Genomic DNA, 21,032 nt, shown 5'->3' with positions numbered 1-21,032 from the left:
GCCATTTTCTCGCTTTGTGAAGCGAGCCGCGAAGCGCAGTTTAAACCGGATGTGACGTCATTTTTTGTTGGATGATACCTATACGAAAATGTCAGGAGTCTTCTGCCCCGCCCCTGGCCTTCACAAATGTGACAGGAATACTGGAAATAGTGTTTTAGAGGGTAAAATCGGAAATTTCCCGGGGGGGTCATGGTTCCGGCCGCAACCCTATAGAAGCTGGCGCCTGCGGCCATTTTTTCCCCAGTATAACTTCTACACTATAAAAGGGAAAAGAAATCCACGGCACTGAACAAAACACAAACGTCTTAACAATCATTTAGTTAGACTTTGTGAACGGCATCAGAATAAATGCGCAAGGGATATAAAAATATAAGAGAAAACTTCACTTTATAACGAGGCGATACTGTAAGACTTCTAAATCTTACAGGATTAAAAATATGTATGGGTATAAACTGATTTACTAGAAATTTGAGGAATTAAAAGAGGTATACGTTAACTGTAAACTCTTTTGTACAATACTTCAAGATTTGTTTCTCCGTCCTCTAATTACTGCTTGCTAAGGTTTTCCGGCGGCCTTTGAGCCTAATACAAACGGTACAAACGCTAATAAATAACTAGGAAAACCAGCTGAATTCCGAAACTGAGTGAAATTAAAAAAAACATCTTGAAAGCTGAAAACCAACATCCGGCGAAATCAGACGTCAGTTACTGAAACAGAAAGCTACAACCTCATGGCCAGGAAATAGAAATATCGAAAGTGGATTTGGAAAACGAAATCTAAACGTCAAATGCGAATATACAGCTGTCAAAACTTATCAATGTCGAGAGTTAGAAATCCTGAAAATAGAATAAAGCCTATAGATTTCAAAATTAAGCGGCGAAGTTCTAAATTCCATTTGTCGGTAGAGGAACACTGATTTCTTAGCTTATTGCAGAAAAATAACAAAACGCCTCACTGTGGTAAGTCATATTAATTAGATGTTACATATTAGCAATACTATTCACATACATCAATAGTAAACACAGGGAAAGGAATTCTCATGCCCAGCAAGTGCCATTTCATTTGGGAACGAACACGGAAAGTTCGCATAACAAACTTTACAGAAATAAAACGAATTACCGATAAGTTATCTTTCAAAAAACGGACTATTTAGAGACTTTTACATCAGAGTCTTAGTGCACTTTAGGGTAGGTTATAATTTGGTCAATTGCATAGTTTTTCGTTGGATTTCAGTTATTCAGAACGTCCAAAGACTAGTTTTCTCCAACTGAGTGATTGATTCTGATTTTGACATGTACAGGTAGAGTTAAGAAGAAAAATGTCACAAGCCCTTTGAAACTGAACTATATTCCTTTAACAGCTAAATTTCAACTGTCAATGATTTCATCACATCTTATGAAAAAAGGCAAGTTTCTTCATTTCATAAAAAAAGGTTAATTTGTGCGAAGATATTCAGACTCTGCCGTTCTTGTTCTGGTTTTAAAATTTGACACACTCCTTTTAGTCCTTGTCTTTAATGTAAAGTATATATGAAATAATTCATATTTGAACTGCGGTTGTAGATGAAAGTGAAGAGTGATCATCGCAGCAAATTTTCCAATTTAAGCAACTGGAAAGAAGAAGCCTGAAAAAATCAGCGCTTCAACGGGATTCGAACCCGTGATCTCCGCGATACCGGTGCGATGCTCTACCAACTGAGCTATGAAGCCACACGTTGGGAGCGAGGTCAATTAATTGAGTTCATATCTTCCCCTGAGGAGTGAAATGATGTGAAGTGTATATGGAATAATTCATATTTGAACTGCGGTTGAAGATGAAAGTGAAGAATGATCATCGCAGTAAATTTTCCAATTTAAGCAATTGCTTAAATTGGAAAATTTACTGCAATGATAATTCTTCACTTCAGTCCTTGTCTTTGTCGGAAAATTTAATTGCCAAGCGTATGCATTAAATGTATGAATCGGTTATTTGCAGGTTCAGTATTTTGGAAAAGTTTAGCCAGGAAGTTCAAGAGTTGCTATTTTGGATCAAAAACTTGTAAGTAACCTGCTATTGGAATTCAAATCAATCTGATTAAAAAAAATGAACACTAAACTACAAATCTCCAAGAAAATCAAAATCTAAAGTTGAAAGGTCCATATTCTTAAAACTTAGATACGTTTACATCTGAAAAAATTCCAATTTATTCCACTAGGCTGCGAAGAAACAAAGATCACTTAGCTCACAGTCACTCCAGGAAAGAGATTTCAGAGAAACAAAGAGAACAGAAATACTCCATTGCAAGTAAGTCACATTTTACCTGCGTGTGCTAATATTCGCGATATTGTCAGGCATCAAGCAAAACAAGGGAAATTAAAGAGATATATTTCTTAATTCAGTGTTAATGGCGTTCTATTTCCTTTCAAACAATTGATACAGTCAGAGGTCTATGGTAAAATTGTGATATAGTATAATACAGATCTCCTGATGATATTGGCCGATTTGAAATCGCGAGGACGATTACTGTGTACGACACGAGGTCCAATTACTAATTAATCGTACCTATAATAAATTTCGGAATTGAGAACTTCTTTTGACCGAAAGCGTCTGTGGCGCTTTCATCAGTTTTGAAAACTGCAGGAAACACTGCGGAGGAAGCCATTAAAGCGCGCGTAACTGGCTTCTGAAATTAATGATCAAATTTTCAGACGTGATATAATAATCGAATGAATAGCAAGGTAATGATATGACTGATAAAATCTAGTTAAACCTTGAAGGCAGCCATATTAATTGGTGCCCCAAAGAAGGACACACCGACATGGTACCTATTTGCTAAGTATTGTAATTTTGTCAAAATTATTTCGTACTAACTTGGTTATGGAAAACGCCACTTAAAGCAGAGTTCAGTTTCTATCTGCCTGCTCTGAAACTATCTTGAAATTTTTAATACAAAAGAAACAGTTTCGAAAAATTATTGAATCCCTGAAAACGGAAATTTAACAATAACTGCATCTCCTGATATTCAGATATGAAAAGACAACTATGAAACGAGCCGGCCATGATGTCAGTAAATAACACGTGGTTGAACTATCCTTTTGTCAGTCAGTACGTCATGGCAGACGGTCGACGTGGATTTTCCTCAAAGGTCTTAATTTCCTTTGCAATTGACAAGCTCCTTTTTAAGAAAAAAAATGAAGATGGCCGATAACGATTGCTAAGCGGAAATTTGATATGCTTGTTTTTTCTTACAGTTTGTTGGTCAAGTTCGCTCGTGAACTCCAAGATTTGTTACTTTGGGTCAAAACAGTAAGTAAAACTCTAACTTTTAAGTGATTAAACTAGTGTCACGATAGTGTCAAAACATCAGCAGAAGTTTGAAACCTTTGCTCGACGAAATTTGTAGAGTGAAATGTAAAATCCGAAAGCATAAAAACCTACAACCCGAAACTGAAAAATATTGCCTAAATTCGTGAAATAAATATCGACATCTGACGAAGTCCTAAAATTCACCTTTTTCTTAAACGAACACTGCAAACTAATATTTTAGCTTAATCGTTGCAGAAGAGAGGCTTCAGATTTCTATCATCAAATAAGAAATATTGCGAAAAATGACATTGCAACTTCATTTTACAATAATGTTAGTAATATATGCCTGTGTTGTTCCCTGTAAAGTTATGTAGTTTTTAAAATACTGTTGAATGGTGCGCTTTGGAACTGAAAGTATAGGGAAGCCACTACAAGGTGTTGTGCTCCTTGAAAGTTGATAGATTACTGAGAAAGTGAAAATCACATCGCCATCAGATTCCCGTCTTCAAATCTGTTTATCAGTGCAATTCATCGCTGTTAGTTTTGCTAAGTCATTCATGCCATGACTCCACTAGCTGACGACAAAACATTAACCCAAAAAATCAAGAATTCTGTACCATTTTAGTGAGTTACTTTCTAGTCAGTGACACAAAAATCAACAGAACACGTTTTAGACGGCCTTATGTTGTGGACATTGTTGACAAAAGTAAAGTAAAGTAAAGTAAGGTAAAATTTTAAGTACAGTGATTGCCGAAAGAATGAATTAAAACGTTTCATTGATTTAGTAAATTTTGAAAAAGGAGTTAAAGCTAGAAATTTCCCAAGGCTAATTAAAACGTTGCGTGTTTTCATGATCAGGTAGACAGAGTTGAAAGCGGCCTGTAAGGCTGTGTTATCTTGCACTCCAAGTTACTCTGTCTCTAGCTACAAGTTTTGTTCCTCTCCAGGCTTTAACTGTATTTATAAATACAACGGTTTTTGTTTCATTTTTAATAGCTCTCTACCAAGTCTCTCTTGGCGTCCCCTGCTAGGCTTGTTTTTTCGCTGGTGCCCGTATTAGAGCATTCTTAATATTTTGGTCTGCTGACATCTTGAAAACATGACCTAACCATTACCATCGTCATCTGTTCATCGATTGCCCTTGCATCAAATCTTTCTGTTATCATTTGATTACTGACCTTCAACATGCCGGATCAGCCAGTAATCTTTCAGGATTTTATCTCCGCATTTATGCTGGAAGACACTTGGCTTCCTTTAATCCTCTTTGGTTATCCCCATGACTCGGTAACATAGAGTCAAACAGAGACCGCACTGCTCATGGATATTATTACCCTTTTGTATTTCACCTAAGCAGGCTACTTTCCCATACTCTTCGAAGCTTGTTAATCCAACTCCTACTTTCCCCATATTTGAAGTCTTGTATCAATATTTCTGCCAGCCTGTTTGTCCTCCTTCGCCCGAGTTTCTCAAATTTCTCCACGTCTTCCACTTCTCTTTCCCCGACTGACCTTTAATCGTACCATTTCAGGGTTGTGCTGTTTCTTTGGTCTCCTCTTGATTGAACGTTTAACCTCAGTACTTTTCTTGCAAACTTGCATTGCCTTGACTCCATCTTCTAGACAACAGAACTAAATCATTCAAAAAATCGCAAGCATCGATGTTTGTTATCCATTTCCATCTGATACCGACCTTGTTGTTCTCCACTGTTCTCTTCATTACCCAGTAGATAATGAGAAACCTGAAACAGAGTAACCATGCTTTACCCTTGATAGCATTTCAGACTACCTTAAATGAAAGGTCCCACCCATCATAGCGCATTGGTTAAATTTCCGTGGACGTTTAACGTGTAATCCAACCTAGGCTGGATATTTTGATCCATAATTATAACTCCTTAACGAGCAGGATAGTGCCAATGGTGCCTCGGTATATACTATCCAAAGCTTTCTCAAACTCCATAAACTGATGCAACTAGAGACCTTAATTCCACTAAATAACATGTCCAATGATATACACTGGGAAACTCAAACATGTGTGCTCAGTGGTACTTCTTCACTTCTATATCCAGCGTGCTCCACTCACAGCGACCGATTGATGTCATCTCGTATGTTTTTTAATGATCACTCTGCTCAATTAATAAACTTTGCTGCTGTTGACATACGAGTTAGTCCTTTCTAGTTTCCACATACTGTTAGAAGACCTTTCGTAGGTAATTTAATGATCTCACTGCTGTTTTAGTTTGTAGGGCACAATCTCTCAGCTTTTTCTTTTGATCCCAAACGTTTGCGATAACTCATGTGTACTAGTACCGTACGATTCTGCGTACTTCTGCTTTTAGCATTTCAATGGTGATGGAGTCTATTCTTGCTACTTTTCCTTTTTTTACATATCTAATCTCAGCCAATTTAATCTCTTCTTTTGTGATTTTACTGGTCCGGCCTAATCTCTTCACTGGTTGGTATTTCTCATCCTATGACAGCTTCATCTATCGCAACTGTTCACTACTCCTCTTTCTTATCTCATCGTCTTTTATTCATGTTTATTGGCAGCCTACCTTCTATTTTTCACCATTTCCAAATTTTTGCTCTTCCGTTATCGAACTTTTTTCCACCACATATTCCTCTCCTATTACCTTAGTCTCTAGGACATCTGTCTTCATACGAAGTATTTGAAGTCTTTTATCGGGGATCGTTCAGTAAACTTATTGTCAGAACTTTTGTTCTCGATCTTCTTCTTTAGTGTCGTTCTCTATTTCATTTTTATAGCTATTTGTTCTAATCTCTGTTTTTCCCGTTTTCCTCGGTACCGTTTTTCCTCTTCATATTGCTCAACACGTTTTCCACTGTTGCATCAAAAGCCTCTTTGCGGTTGTCCCACCTTCATTCTAAGTCGTTTTGTCAAAGAGCCGTCAGAATTGTGTTGCTAATCTTTTGTCAGGCAACTAGAACCGTTTCTTGGCTCTTGTATGATCAAACACCTCTCTCCAGAAGAGACATCACAAACTCCAGAGGATCCACCACAAACTTCAAGCCACACTTTAAGAGCTACAACCCCAAAGGAAGTGGTCGAACATCAACTACGCAGATAGGAAAGCAATCAAAGAACTCAAAGAGAAGAACTACATCTGCCTCCCCAGCGATAAAGGCACAGAATTCTGCGTAATACAGCACGACACGTACACGCAAGTAGCCCTAACTCACCTCAGCGACTCCAACACCTATCAAAAGGTACCCCGCATGTTAGCAAAAACAGTCGAGAACAAAGTCAACTCAACTTGGAACGAGTTGCCTCCTTATGTCCGGAAAAGCTTCATCGCCGCACACACCGATCCCCCAAGCTTCTATCACGTTATAAAGACCACAAAACTGGTCCAGATATTAAAATACGACCCATTGTATCTACCACCAGTGGACCAACCCAGTGCATGTCATGGCTGCTCGCCAAAGCCCTTAAACCCATGCTGAAGGACATTCCAGGTCACCTAGAAAACAGCCTCGAGCTCATCAAGTGCATCCGAGCCAGCAATTTCACCACCAACAAAACGCTACCATATCCATGCAGCCTCGATGTGGTATCCTTATACACCTCAATACCCATATAAGAAGCCATTACCAGCGCCACCGACAGACTTCACACCCCAATACTCCACCTAGCCAAACAAGACATAACAGACCTTCTCACAGTTACGCTTAACAACATGTACTTTTCCTTCAATGGTCAAGTTTTCCGCCAAAAAGAAGGCGTACCTATGGGTTCTAACATGTCAGGCATTCTGGCAATCCTATTCATGGACAGACTGGAAACAACCGCTCTCTCTTCACAACTATCTATAAGCTCCTACAGAAGATATGTTGACGACATTTATCTCCAGACAACTGGTGAAGAAATGGCAGACCAATTACATCATACAATGAACAATCTGCACCCTAACTTAAAGTTTGAAATTGAGAAACCAGAACTAATACCCAATAGCCTCTCGCTATCACTACTTGATTTCCAAATTACCATCTCGAAAGGCGGCAAAAGTTCTTTCAAATTTTACAAAGGAAAGACAGCAAAGAAACCATTATTCGTCCACTACCAATCAACAATACCGGAAAAGTCAAAGATCAACTTCATTGGTAATGAGCGAAAACGTATCGAAGATAAATGGTTTACAAAAACGACAACCACAAAACACCAAAACATGTTTGACGACATCCTCGGTATCGTGAAAGCAATATAGACCAAACAAAGCACCCCCAGAGCCATCACAAAGACCCCCTATCTCTCATCACAGAATGGTCGTACCTGAAGATCCCATATATTTCCGAACGAGTCAAATACAGGATCACTAAAATTTTCCGAAAAGAGGGTATACCAGTACGTGTCACGCACAAGTCTTACACTCTGAGACGAGCTCTCTCTCACAACAACAAGGAACGAATATGCACGAGGGCCAACTGCCCCATCTCCAAGAACCGAACTGTGCTTACTACGCAACGCTGTTTATCAAATCACTTGTAACAACTGCAACCAACACTACATCGGGAGCACTACACGCTTTATCCAAGATCGTGTAAGGAACACCTGAACAATGATAACTCCTCAGTCCAAAAACACATTTCAAAGTGCCAAAACAAAGTCAACAAAAGCGTCGAAGGCAAGCCCATTGTGCTAGAAAACGACCACGCAAATCTACGCCTGTGCGAAGCGTTTTATATACGAAACTACAAACCTGCCCTTAACTCCCCGGAGGAATGCAGTGAATTCGCGGACCATTTATTCTAATAACTATTTTAGCATATCTAGAGACTATTTGTACTTTGGCACTCGCCCATTAGATCATATTATTGTTTTTAATTCATTTTTATCCATATTTGTACCTCATTCAGTTTACCTCATATATTTTACTCTCCACATTCTTTCGCTTTTCGCATGTGTTTACTTTACATGTGTATATAAGCCTTACGGGGTAAACTTTTTCTTATCCCTTATGATGCAGTAGATCGGCGAAAGCTTGGAGATTTTAATATCAATTTTGCAATAGTTTTACAGTAGTGTAAGGCCTCAATCGAACTTTTGTCAGTTTAAAACACCTCTCTGATTTTTGTATTTCTTAGTTCTCATACCCTTTGATATGAATCATGTTCTGTCCGACAAGTAGATCTGTTTCTGCATACAAGGGATCTTTCGAAGACAAACTCTATCTGATTTCTGGATACGTCATTTTTTACGCCTCATATTTATTCCTCGTGCCCAATCGTCTCGTCAACAACAACTTTAAGGAAACCATGATAGCGCATGTCCAGAAATCGTTCACATACATGCCCCATTAACGCGACCTAAGTGGACGGTTGGCGAAAAAAAAATTGCCGTTGTATGTGTAAGAAAAAGAGTAACATTCTCCCTACCTCTTTGTCCCTCGAAAATTCTACAAAGTTGCCTATTAATCATTTAAAATGTTCAATTACGTTCTTCCGCTTCCAAAAGTTACGACTAAGAATGAAATAATCGCACCTATTTAACTTTATTGAAGAACACCAACCATTTCTCCTTATGAACCCTTTCCGCTGTTCTTCTGCTTGTCTTTTCGGGTCGACCCCGATTCCTTCTGTTTTCTGGTAGCCATGTGAGAGCGATTCGAACATGTAAAAGATGATCCATTCTAAGGATGAGACCTAGAACCTTCCAGCTCTTCTTTGCCCCCTGCTTGCTTACTGGTTCACTCTCCGCTTTTATTTCAGTCTCCTCGTTTGTTTTGCGCATTGACAAGTAGATCTTTAATATCCGATGTAGGCCCTTGTGCAAGAACACATTTAGCTTTTTCTCGTCTGCCCTAGTCACTCGCCACGTTTCACATCCATTGGTTTTGCTGTGAAACTGATAGTACTTGCAGATCCTGCTTAGCTTGTTATACGCAGCAAGGGCTTTTCCTAGTCTTGCTGGAGTATGTTCTTCCGTGCCGCGTGACCTGCTGATGTATGAACCAAGAACACAAAACTCTCTACGTCTTTAACATCTTGTTCGTCAAATTGCACCTTCTCATTGCTGGCTACGTTCAATCTGAGGAGTTTTGCCTTCTCGGAGATGATCTTCAGCCCAGTGCTTTACTTTTGGTACTGAACCCCAACACGTTCTTCTGGATTTGAGCTTTAGTGCCAGATGCAAGTGAAATATTGTCAGCAAAATCTAAGTTGTCTAACTTGGACAACAATTTTCATCTGATAACAGTATTAGCACAGTCCATCAAAAACAAGAACAGAAACCCCGACATGTTGCAGCCCTGCCTCAAACCGGACTTCACATCAAACCATCTTGTTAGACCTGTGTCATCGCGTACCGAACATTGGTTACCATCATACACTGCCTTGACCATTTCGACAAGTTTTAGTGGAATCCCATAACCCTCCATGATTATTCACAAGATTTCCCTGTGAACACTATCAAAGGCATTCTTATAGTCGACGAAACATTCATACAAGCTGGGATTTCATTTACATGCTTGCTCCACAATGTTTTTAAGGACAAAGACCTGCTCTATCATGCTCTTTCCTTGCGTAACACTAGCTTGCTCCTTCCGTAACTTTGCATAAACATGTGATATTGTTCTAATCAACACCTTGCCTAACACTTTGCAACAACAGACATCAAAGTGATACCCCGACAGTTTCCACACTTAGCGATATCTCCTTTTCTGGTGTTTCTGACGATAACATCCTTCCCCAAATTTGCAGGAACAGACCCACAGAGCCATACCTCACAAAAAAAATCGTGTAGTGTGTCGACCGCTGTTGCCATTTCAGCGTTGAGCAGCTCTTCTTTTATGCCGGCCACACCAGGTGCTTTCTCTGCGCTCATGCTGGGGATAGCACCCCTGATCTCTGCCTTAGTTATAGGGTCTGAGGTTATTTCGTCTATCACCTCTATGTTCCTAGCCACATGCTCTGGGTTGGGTCTTTTCAGTACTTCTTCGACGTGTTCTTTCCACCTTTGTCGTACCTATACTTCGTTTGTCAACAACTTGCTTACCACATGCTCTGGGTTGGGTCTTTTCAGCACTTCCTAGAAGTGTTCTTTCCAACTCTATCATAGCTATACTTCGTTTGTCAGCAACTTGCCGGCCTTGTTCCTTACCATGTCAATTCTCTTGTAGCCTCGTATACACCTTTCATTTGCACGCAATGGGCTATGTTGTTAGCCCATTCTCCCTTACCCTTTTGCGTACTATTCTTCAATTCTACGTATTTCTTGCTGTATTCCTCTTGCCGACCTTGCACGAACTAACCTTTGCTTTAGCCATCTCCTTTCCTCTAATCTTTTCCAGCTCTCTTGGCGGATCCAGCTTTTGCTTTTGCTTTTCCTTGTTCTCTAACCTAGCACACCTCGAGCAATGTTACAATAGGTTTGTCTGATCTTTGTGCACTTTTTCTCTACTTATTTGTCGTGCGCTACTTCATCCTTATCTTCAGAACTAGCTGTTTCCGTGTTCTTTGCCCTCCACTGACAGACAGTTGAACCTGTTCTTTAACTCCAACTGAAATTGTTTCCTAATTTCAGGCGTGTTCAACTTGCTGGTCTCGTATCTTCTGACTTGTAACGCTCTCCTGGCCGTTCTGTAAAACTCAAGCAGTGTTTTAGTGATCACCAAGTTATTGTCACCTACGCAGTCCGCACCTCTATATGCTCTAACATATTGTGAACATTTTGTACAGATCATTTAAAATTGGCTGTAAAGGTAACTACATGATCGATCTGCTGCTGGTTAAGATATTAGCCATTCAGTGAAGACCGAATGTGTGGGAACATAGTCGATACAATGGCGAGATTGCTTAGTGCGCAGAAGGAGTTAAAGCGCTCCCAATTATCATTGCTCTCTCCTGCCACACCAAATTTACCTAGGGTCTCTTCCTCAGTAACGTGTTGATCACCCACTTTTCAACATCCCACATTCATGCTAATTTCTGGTTCAGGCTGCGATTTTTTCAGAGTATGGATGAGTTCCTCTTCTTCTTTCATAGTCAATCCAGTTGATAAAGACATCATCAAGAGTCCGCCACGGCGTTGTACTGAAACCATTGTAGCCTGTATTATACTAGATAAGACTCACGCGCAACTACCAATCTGCAGGGCCAGGGTTTCCTTTTCCTTCCCTCAGTAGTCAAAAGTTCCGGTAATTTCTTATTCTTATTTATGTTGTGACTAGACCTGTAAAGTAGCTTTTTATGAAGTTAAGAATCAGACCCTTTAATAAGTCTTATTAAGGCCCCGAATACTCTCCTTTCGCCACTACCGCTCAGCTGCTACCTGCGTTAGCGGAGACTACGATGAGGAGGACTTGCCGCATATGACTTCGCTGGCAAAGCCATGTCATATTACAAAAAAAAATTCCCAGCATTTACGAGAAGAGCATTGATGACACTAGCTAACCTCACTGAAATCTAATGGCAGCACGTAGTTCGTAGATGTTATACTTCAAACCATGCACTCCAGACAGTTAGCGAGAGTTATCCTTTAGAAGCAGCAGAAACACTAAAGGTGTTTTCGGCAGCAAACGTGTATAGGCTGCAGGACTTCAAAGTTTTGAGCTTCAATTATGTTACATTGTTTAACTTTACCAATGGTTACTAGACTATTAGACTGTATTACTTTCGGAAATAACCTGGTGATCTATTGTGAAATATGTCTATAATAAAACCACTTCAACGCTAAACAATTTCCATTGCCGTTAACACAGAAATGGAACAACAGAGATCGAAAATGTTAGAGCATCAGAAGCAACGCCTAAGCAATATCAGAAAAGAAGACTACACAGTTAAAGAAACACAAGCCGACGGTCACCTTGTCAGAGCTGGTACTAGCAACGAAAATTACGAAAAGGCTGTCACGAGAAATCAGCAACATCTGCACATAGCCAAGGAAGTCAGCAGCGAAAAGGGTAAACAAGATACCTGTGGCGTACCTGTCGAACATGATCGGAACCTTGCTAAAGAAGTAAATAACAGGGCAAGGGAAGGACAAGTCATCAATTATTACGAACAACATCTCAGCAATAATACAGAAGTAACTGACAGGGCAGGAAAAGGAGATGCCTGTGGCAGTCTCGGCAATGCTTATCAAGGACTCGGCGATTTTAAACAAGCCATAAAGTACCACGATCAACGTCTCAGCATTGCTAAAGAAGTGGGTAACAGGGCAGGAGAAGGACGTGCCTATGGCAATCTCGGCAATGCTTATCAAGGACTCGGCGATTTTAAACAAGCCATAAAGTACCACGAGCAACGTCTCAGCATTGCTCAAGAAGTGGGTAACAGGGCAGGAGAAGGACGTGCCTATGGCAATCTCGGCAATGCTTATCAAGGACTCGGCGATTTTAAACAAGCCATAAAGTACCACGAGCAACGTCTCAGCATTGCTAAAGAAGTGGGTAACAGAGCAGGAAAAGGACGTGCCTGTGGCAATCTCGGCAATGCTTATCAAGGACTCGGCGATTTTAAACAAGCCATAAAGTACCACGAGCAACGTCTCAGCATTGCTAAAGAAGTGGGTAACAGGCCAGGAGAAGGACGTGCCTATGGCAATCTCGGCAATGCTTATCAAGGACTCGGCGATTTTAAACAAGCCATAAAGTACCACGAGCAACATCTCAGCATTGCTAAAGAAGTGGGTGACAGGGTAGGAGAAGGACGTGCCTATGGCAATCTCGGCAATTCTTATCAGGGTCTCGGCGATTTTAAACAAGCCATAAAGTACCACGAGCAACGTCTCAGCATTGCTAAAGAAGTGGGTGACAGGGCAGGAGAAGGACGTGCCTATGGCAATCTCGGCAATGCTTATCACCGTCTCGGCGATTTTAAACAAGCCATAAAGTACCACGAGCAACATCTCAGCATTGCTAAAGAAGTGGGTGACATGGCAGGAGAAGGACGTGCCTATTGCAATCTCGGCAATGCTTATCAAGGACTCGGCGATGTTAAACAAGCCATAAAGTACCACGAGCAACATCTCAGCATTGCTAAAGAAGTGGGTGACAGAGCAGGAGAAGGAGGTGCCTATGGCAATCTCGGCAATGCTTATCAAGGACTCGGCGATTTTAAACAAGCCATAAAGTACCACGATCAACGTCTCAGCATTGCTAAAGAAGTGGGTGACAGGGCAGGAGAAGAACGTGCCTATGGCAATCTCGGCAATGCTTATCACAGTCTCGGCGATTTTAAACAAGCCATAAAGTACCACGAGCAACGTCTCAGCATTGCTAAAGAAGTGGGTGACAGGGCAGGAGAAGGAGGTGCCTATGGCAATCTCGACAATGCTTATCAAAGACTCGGCGATTTTAAACAAGCCATAAAGTACCACGATCAACGTCTCAGCATTGCTAAAGAAGTGGGTGACAAGGCAGGAGAAGGACGTGGCTATGGCAATCTCGGCAATGCTTATCAAGGACTCGGCGATTTTAAACAAGCCATAAAGTACCACGAGCAACATCTCAGCATTGCTAAAGAAGTGGGTGACAGGGCAGGAAAAGGACGTGCCTATGGCAATCTCGGCAATGCTTATCACAGTCTCGGCGATTTTAAACAAGCCATAAAGTACCACGAGCAACGTCTCAGCATTCCTAAAGAAGTGGGTGACATGGCAGGAGAAGGACGTGCCTATTGCCATCTCTGCAATGCTTATGGCAGTCTCGGCGATTTTAAACAAGCCATAAAGTACATCGAGCAATATCTCAGCATTGCTAAAGAAGTGGGTGACAGGGCAGGAGAAGGAGGTGCCTATGGCAATCTCGGCAACGCTTATCAAGGACTCGGCGATTTTAAACAAGCCATAAAGTACCACGAGCAACATCTCAGCATTGCTAAAGAAGTGGGTGACAGGGCAGGAGAAGGAGGTGCCTATGGCAATCTCGGCAATACTTATCACAGTCTCGGCGATGCTAAACAAGCCATAAAGTACCACGAGCAACATCTCAGCATTGCTAAAGAAGTGGGTGACAGGGCAGGAGAAAGAGGTGCCTATGGCAATCTCGGCAATGCTTATCAAGGACTCGGCGATTTTAAACAAGCCATAAAGTACCACGAGCAACGTCTCAGCATTGCTAAAGAAGTGGGTGACAGGGAAGGAGAAGGAGGTGCCTATTGCAATCTCGGCAATGCTTATCAAGGACTCGGCGATTTTAAACAAGCCATAAAGTACCACGAGCAACGTCTCAGCATTGCTAAAGAAGTGGGTGACAGGGCAGGAGAAGGACGTGCCTATGGCAATCTCGGCAATGCTTATCACAGTCTCGGCGATTTTAAACAAGCCATAGAGTACCACGAGCAACATCTCAGCATTGCTAAAGAAGTGGGTGACATGGCAGGAGAAGGACGTGCCTATTGCAATCTCGGCAATGCTTATCAAGGACTCGGCGATGTTAAACAAGCCATAAAGTACCACGAGCAACATCTCAGCATTGCTAAAGAAGTGGGTGACAGAGCAGGAGAAGGAGGTGCCTATGGCAATCTCGGCAATGCTTATCAAGGACTCGGCGATTTTAAACAAGCCATAAAGTACCACGAGCAACGTCTCAGCATTGCTAAAGAAGTGGGTGACAGGGCAGGAGAAGGAGGTGCCTATGGCAATCTCGACAATGCTTATCAAAGACTCGGCGATTTTAAACAAGCCATAAAGTACCACGATCAACGTCTCAGCATTGCTAAAGAAGTGGGTGACAGGGCAGGAGAAGGACGTGGCTATGGCAATCTCGGCAATGCTTATGGCAGTCTCGGCGATTTTAAACAAGCCATAAAGTACCACGAGCAACATCTCAGCATTGCTAAAGAAGTGGATGACAGGGCAGGAGAAGGAGGTGCCTATGGGAATCTCGGCAATGCTTATCAAGGACTCGGCGATTTTAAACAAGCCATAAATTACCACGAGCAACGTCTCAGCATTGCTAAAGAAGTGGGTGACAGGGCAGGAGAAGGACGTGCCTATTGCCATCTCTGCAATGCTTATGGCAGTCTCGGCGATTTTAAACAAGCCATAAAGTACATCGAGCAATATCTCAGCATTGCTAAAGAAGTGGGTGACAGGGCAGGAGAAGGAGGTGCCTATGGCAATCTCGGCAATGCTTATCACAGTCTCGGCGATTTTAAACAAGCCATAAAGTACCACGAGCAACGTCTCAGCATTGCTAAAGAAGTGGGTGACAGGGCAGGAGAAGGACGTGCCTATTGCAATCTCGGCAATGCTTATCAAGGACTCGGCGATTTTAAACAAGCCATAAAGTACCACGAGCAAGATCTCAGCATTGCTAAAGAAGTGGGTGACAGGGCAGGAGAAGGAGGTGCCTATGGCAATCTCGGCAATGCTTATCAAGGACTCGGCGATTTTAAACAAGCCATAAAGTACCACGAGCAACATCTCAGCATTGCTAAAGAAGTGGGTGACAGGGCAGGAGAAGGACGTGCCTATGGCAATCTCGGCAATGCTTATGACAGTCTCGGCGATTTTAAACAAGCCATAAAGTACCACGAGCAAGATCTCAGCATTGCTAAAGAAGTGGGTGACAGGGCAGGAGAAGGAGGTGCCTATGGGAATCTCGGCAATGCTTATCAAGGACTCGGCGATGTTAAACAAGCCATAAAGTACCACGAGCAAGATCTCAGCATTGCTAAAGAAGTGGGTGACAGGGCAGGAGAAGGACGTGCCTATTGCCATCTCTGCAATGCTTATGGCAGTCTCGGCGATTTTAAACAAGCCATAAAGTACATCGAGCAATATCTCAGCATTGCTAAAGAAGTGGGTGACAGGGCAGGAGAAGGAGGTGCCTATGGCAATCTCGGCAATGCTTATCAAGGACTAGGCGATTTTAAACAAGCCATAAAGTACCACGAGCAACATCTCAGCATTGCTAAAGAAGTGGGTGACATGGCAGGAGAGGGACGTGCCTATTGCAATCTCGGCAATGCTTATCAAGGACTCGGCGATTTTAAACAAGCCATAAAGTACCACGAGCAAGATCTCAGCATTGCTAAAGAAGTGGGTGACAGGGCAGGAGAAGGAGGTGCCTATTGCAATCTCGGCAATGCTTATCAAGGACTCGGCGATTTTAAACAAGCCATAAAGTACCACGAGCAAGATCTCAGCATTGCTAAAGAAGTGGGTGACAGGGCAGGAGAAGGACGTGCCTATTGCAATCTCGGCAATGCTTATCAAGGACTCGGCGATTTTAAACAAGCCATAAAGTACCACGAGCAACATCTCAGCATTGCTAAAGAAGTGGGTGACAGGGTAGGAGAAGGACGTGCCTATTGCAATCTCGGCAATGCTTATCAGGGTCTCGGCGATTTTAAACAAGCCATAAAGTACCACGAGCAAGATCTCAGCATTGCTAAAGAAGTGGGTGACAGGGCAGGAGAAGGAGGTGCCTATGGGAATATCGGCAATGCTTATCAAGGACTCGGCGATTTTAAACCAGCCATAAATTACCACGAGCAACGTCTCAGCATTGCTAAAGAAGTGGGTGACAGGGCAGGAGAAGGACGTGCCTATTGCCATCTCTGCAATGCTTATGGCAGTCTCGGCGATTTTAAACAAGTCATAAAGTACATCGAGCAATATCTCAGCATTGCTAAAGAAGTGGGTGACAGGGCAGGAGAAGGAGGTGCCTATGGCAATCTCGGCAATGCTTATCAAGGACTCGGCGATGTTAAACAAGCCATAAAGTACCACGAGCAACATCTCAGCATTGCTAAAGAAGTGGGTGACAGGGCAGGAGAAGGACGTGCCTATGGCAATCTCGGCAATGCTTATCACAGTCTCAGCGATTTTAAACAAGCCATAAAGTACCACGAGCAAGATCTCAGCATTGCTAAAGAAGTGGGTGACAGGGCAGGAGAAGGACGTGCCTATTGCAATCTCGGCAATGCTTATCAAGGACTCGGCGATTTTAAACAAGCCATAAAGTACCACGAGCAAGATCTCAGCATTGCTAAAGAAGTGGGTGACAGGGCAGGAGAAGGAGGTGCCTATTGCAATCTCGGCAATGCTTATCAAGGACTCGGCGATTTTAAACAAGCCATAAAGTACCACGAGCAAGATCTCAGCATTGCTAAAGAAGTGGGTGACAGGGCAGGAGAAGGACGTGCCTATTGCAATCTCGGCAATGCTTATCAAGGACTCGGCGATTTTAAACAAGCCATAAAGTACCACGAGCAACATCTCAGCATTGCTAAAGAAGTGGGTGACAGGGTAGGAGAAGGACGTGCCTATGGCAATCTCGGCAATTCTTATCAGGGTCTCGGCGATTTTAAACAAGCCATAAAGTACCACGAGCAAGATTTCAGCATTGCTAAAGAAGTGGGTGACAGGGCAGGAGAAGGAGGTGCCTATGGCAATCTCGGCAATGCTTATCAAGGACTCGGCGATTTTAAACAAGCCATAAAGTACCACGAGCAAGATCTCAGCATTGCTAAAGAAGTGGGTGACAGGGCAGGAGAAGGACGTGCCTATTCCAATCTCGGCAATGCTTATGAAGGACTCGGCGATGTTAAACAAGCCATAAAGTACCACGAGCAACATCTCAGCATTGCTAAAGAAGTGGGTGACAGGGCAGGAGAAGGACGTGCCTATTGCAATCTCGGCAATGCTTATCAAGGACTCGGCGATTTTAAACAAGCCATAAAGTACCACGAGCAAGATCTCAGCATTGCTAAAGAAGTGGGTGACAGGGCAGGAGAAGGACGTGCCTATGGCAATCTCGGCAATGCTTATCAAGGACTCGGCGATTTTAAACCAGCCATAAATTACCACGAGCAACGTCTCAGCATTGCTAAAGAAGTGGGTGACAGGGCAGGAGAAGGACGTGCCTATTGCAATCTCGGCAATGCTTATCGAGGACTCGGCGATTTTAAACAAGCCATAAAGTACATCGAGCAAGATCTCAGCATTGCTAAAGAAGTGGGTGACAGGGCAGGAGAAGGAGGTGCCTATGGCAATCTCGGCAATGCTTATGGCAGTCTCGGCGATTTTAAACAAGCCATAAAGTACCACGAGCAACATCTCAGCATTGCTAAAGAAGTGGGTGACAGGGCAGGAGAAGGAGCTGCCTATGGCAATCTCGGCCATTTTTATTACCGTCTTTCGAAATTCGGAAATGCCATGGAGTTTTATGAGAAACATCTAAGCTTTGTCAAAGAAGTGGGAGACAGGAGCGGACAACAAGCTGCCTATTTACACCGGGCTGACATTTATCGGAGTCTCGGTGATTCAAAGAGAAGCATAGAATACTGTCTAGAGAGTCTGAAGATTGCGGAAGAGATAGGGGACAAGAGTGGCAAAGGAAAAGCCTATTGTCGTCTAGGAGGAGCCTATCTGCGACTGTGTGATTTTAAACTAGCCAAGAAATACCTCAAGCTACATCTCAACGTCGCTAAAGAAATCGGCGATATGTGTGGAGAGGGATGTGCATATCTTGATCTAGCTAAAAGTTGTGAATATTCAGGTTGTTTGTTGGAGGCTCTCGATTGTTATCAATGCAGCGTAAACGTTCTCAATGGCATAAGAATGCTTCTTGAGTTTGAAGATACCTGGAAAGTGAGCTTTCGTGATCAGTGTCAGGGAGTGTACATCAGTCTGGTCAGAGTTCTGTTGAAGCTTTCCATGACTGACGAGGCTTTAAGTGCTGCTGAACAGGGACGAGCTCAAGCGTTAATGGATCTCATGGCATCAAATTCTGGCCTTAAATTACCTCTGCCTTTTTCTCTTGAATTTAAAGAAATGATGTCAGACATAGCAAGCGATACATCTTCTCAAATAGTTTTCGCAGCACTTGAGGGTGAAAAGATCAACTTATGGGTACTCAGTAAAGGAAAAGATGCTCAGTTTCGACAGAGCAACGTACACAACGGAGATGCGTTTAGCTTTGTAATGAGCTTAACAAAAGCTGCTTTCAAAGAAAACAATTGTGGTCGTTCTTTGGAACTGCAAAGAGGTGATGATCTACAGGTTACAAATGCCTCTTGCCAAACAGAGCAGTCATGTTGCCAGAACAATACCTTGCAAGTTTTGTATCGTAGCATTTTCAGCCCCATCGCGAAGTTTCTAAAAGGTAATGAAATAATCATTGTCCCGGATGGTCCACTAGGCCTTGCTCCTTTTGCTGCGTTTGTGGATGAAGCTTCAAGATACCTCAGTGAATCTTTCAGGATCCGCATGATTCCGTCGCTGACAAGCTTGAAGCTGCTCGCTGATTGTCCTGATGACTACCACAGTAAGACTGGGGTACTTCTCGTGGGAGATCCATGTCTGGAGGAAATCACAAACATCTTTGGTCAACCCAAAATATCGCAGTTGCCATATGCCAAAAAAGAAGTAAAGATGATCGGCGAGATTCTTAACACCACTCCGCTCACGGGAAAGGAAACAACTAAGGATGAGGTGCTGAAACGGATTGGTTCGGTTGCTTTGGTACACATTGCTGCACATGGAAAAGTGGGAAGTGGTGAAATTTTCTTAGCCCCTAACACACAACGGAGGTACTCGGATCCTGAAGAGAAGGACTATATCATGAAGATAGCAGACGTACACGCTGTTCAGCTACGAGCAAGGCTTGTTGTGCTTAGTTGCTGTCATAGTGGCGAAGGAGAGATCAAGGCTGAGGGAGTGGTTGGTATTGCTCGGTCTTTCCTGGGAGCTGGTGCTCGCTCCGTTCTGGTGTCTCTCTGGGCAATTGATGACGAGGCCACGATGGAGTTCATGAAGAGCTTCTATCAGCACTTGAGGAATGGAAACAGAGCCAGTGTGTCCCTCAACCAGGCCATGAAATGTCTCCGGAAGTCATCAAAGTTTAATGAGGTGAAGTTCTGGGCTCCATTCGCACTCATTGGTGATGATGTCACACTAGATTTTGGAGGAAAAGAGCAGGAGCATTGTAGGTAAGATGTATTTTAGAGTCATTTCAAAATAATTATGTAGTTTTAATATGTAGTTTCCGTTCTTAGCAATTTTAGTTTACCGTTTAATTTTGTACTTTGTATTTTTAATATTAGTGTTGACGGTATGCATAGGAGGGATGCACCTGAATTGTGGCGATCCTTAAATCAACACGACAATTGAGGTGAGTTATAATTACTTTTAAAGTAAAATATAAGCTATCAGAAAAGAGTTCTCTATTATTATTTAGTCATCTCCCAAGCATGCAAACATGTTTAGACCATGATTAGAAATACTCCATGGTGTTAATCCGAAAGCAAATTACAAGACATTCGAAATAAATAGTAATAAACAAGTAAAGAAACTTACAAACAAATAACAAATGTCCTATCAACTATGCCGCACAGTCACAAGTTATTGTTGAAAACTTTTGTTTATATTTTCTGCAGAAGCTGAAGCTAATCAAGCTCAGGGAAGAAAACTCCACCCAATTGGACCCATATCATATCCTACAGCAGTCCGTGTTTTCGTCGTGGTGCTTAAGCTTAAAGATGATTTTTATAAGGTACTAACTGGTGTGAGGCATTGTTGTAGATTCAAAGCACGTCTTATAATCGTAACAAGTTGATGTAACTTTTCTCTTAAGATTGTTAATCTCAAGTATACTCTAAAACTTACAAAAAATTGGTCAGAGCAGCCTTTCTTAAATTAAGCCATTCACGATTCTCAGTGATGACAAAGGTTTAGCTTCTGACATTTTTGCTAGATTAAAGTTCCTTTTTGTCGGATTTAATGTTCGTTTTGATAGAGACTAGGAGAAAGAAGCAAAAGAAGGAAGGCTATTGGTCATTTG

General features: G+C 42.2%; 2 protein-coding genes across 2 annotated transcripts; one reads left to right on the top strand and one right to left on the bottom strand.

Annotated features, from left to right (window-relative positions):
• Positions 1-9,889: 9,889 nt before the first annotated feature.
• LOC145494300 (uncharacterized) lies at positions 9,890-10,565 on the bottom strand. The gene is made up of 2 exons (XM_081473741.1): positions 10,551-10,565; positions 9,890-10,264 (listed from the first exon to the last, which is right to left on the bottom strand). Exons 1-2 carry the CDS (start codon positions 10,563-10,565, stop codon positions 9,890-9,892), a joined length of 390 nt encoding a protein of 129 aa, XP_081329867.1.
• A 1,457-nt stretch (positions 10,566-12,022) lies between these two features.
• On the top strand, positions 12,023-20,489 carry LOC145494299 (uncharacterized). The gene is made up of 8 exons (XM_081473740.1): positions 12,023-12,356; positions 12,447-13,910; positions 14,031-15,110; positions 15,351-15,830; positions 16,071-16,550; positions 16,911-18,043; positions 18,764-20,181; positions 20,296-20,489. The coding sequence occupies exons 1-8, from the start codon at positions 12,023-12,025 to the stop codon at positions 20,360-20,362; spliced, it is 6,456 nt and encodes a 2,151-aa protein (XP_081329866.1). The 3' UTR covers positions 20,363-20,489.
• Positions 20,490-21,032: the final 543 nt, after the last annotated feature.

Source organism: Orbicella franksi, chromosome 8 (genome assembly GCF_964199315.1).
Source record: "Orbicella franksi chromosome 8, jaOrbFran1.1, whole genome shotgun sequence".
Classification (NCBI taxonomy): domain Eukaryota; kingdom Metazoa; phylum Cnidaria; class Anthozoa; order Scleractinia; family Merulinidae; genus Orbicella; species Orbicella franksi.
The sequence above is the reverse complement of the archived record's forward strand: the minus strand, read 5'-3'. Positions and strand labels throughout refer to the sequence as shown.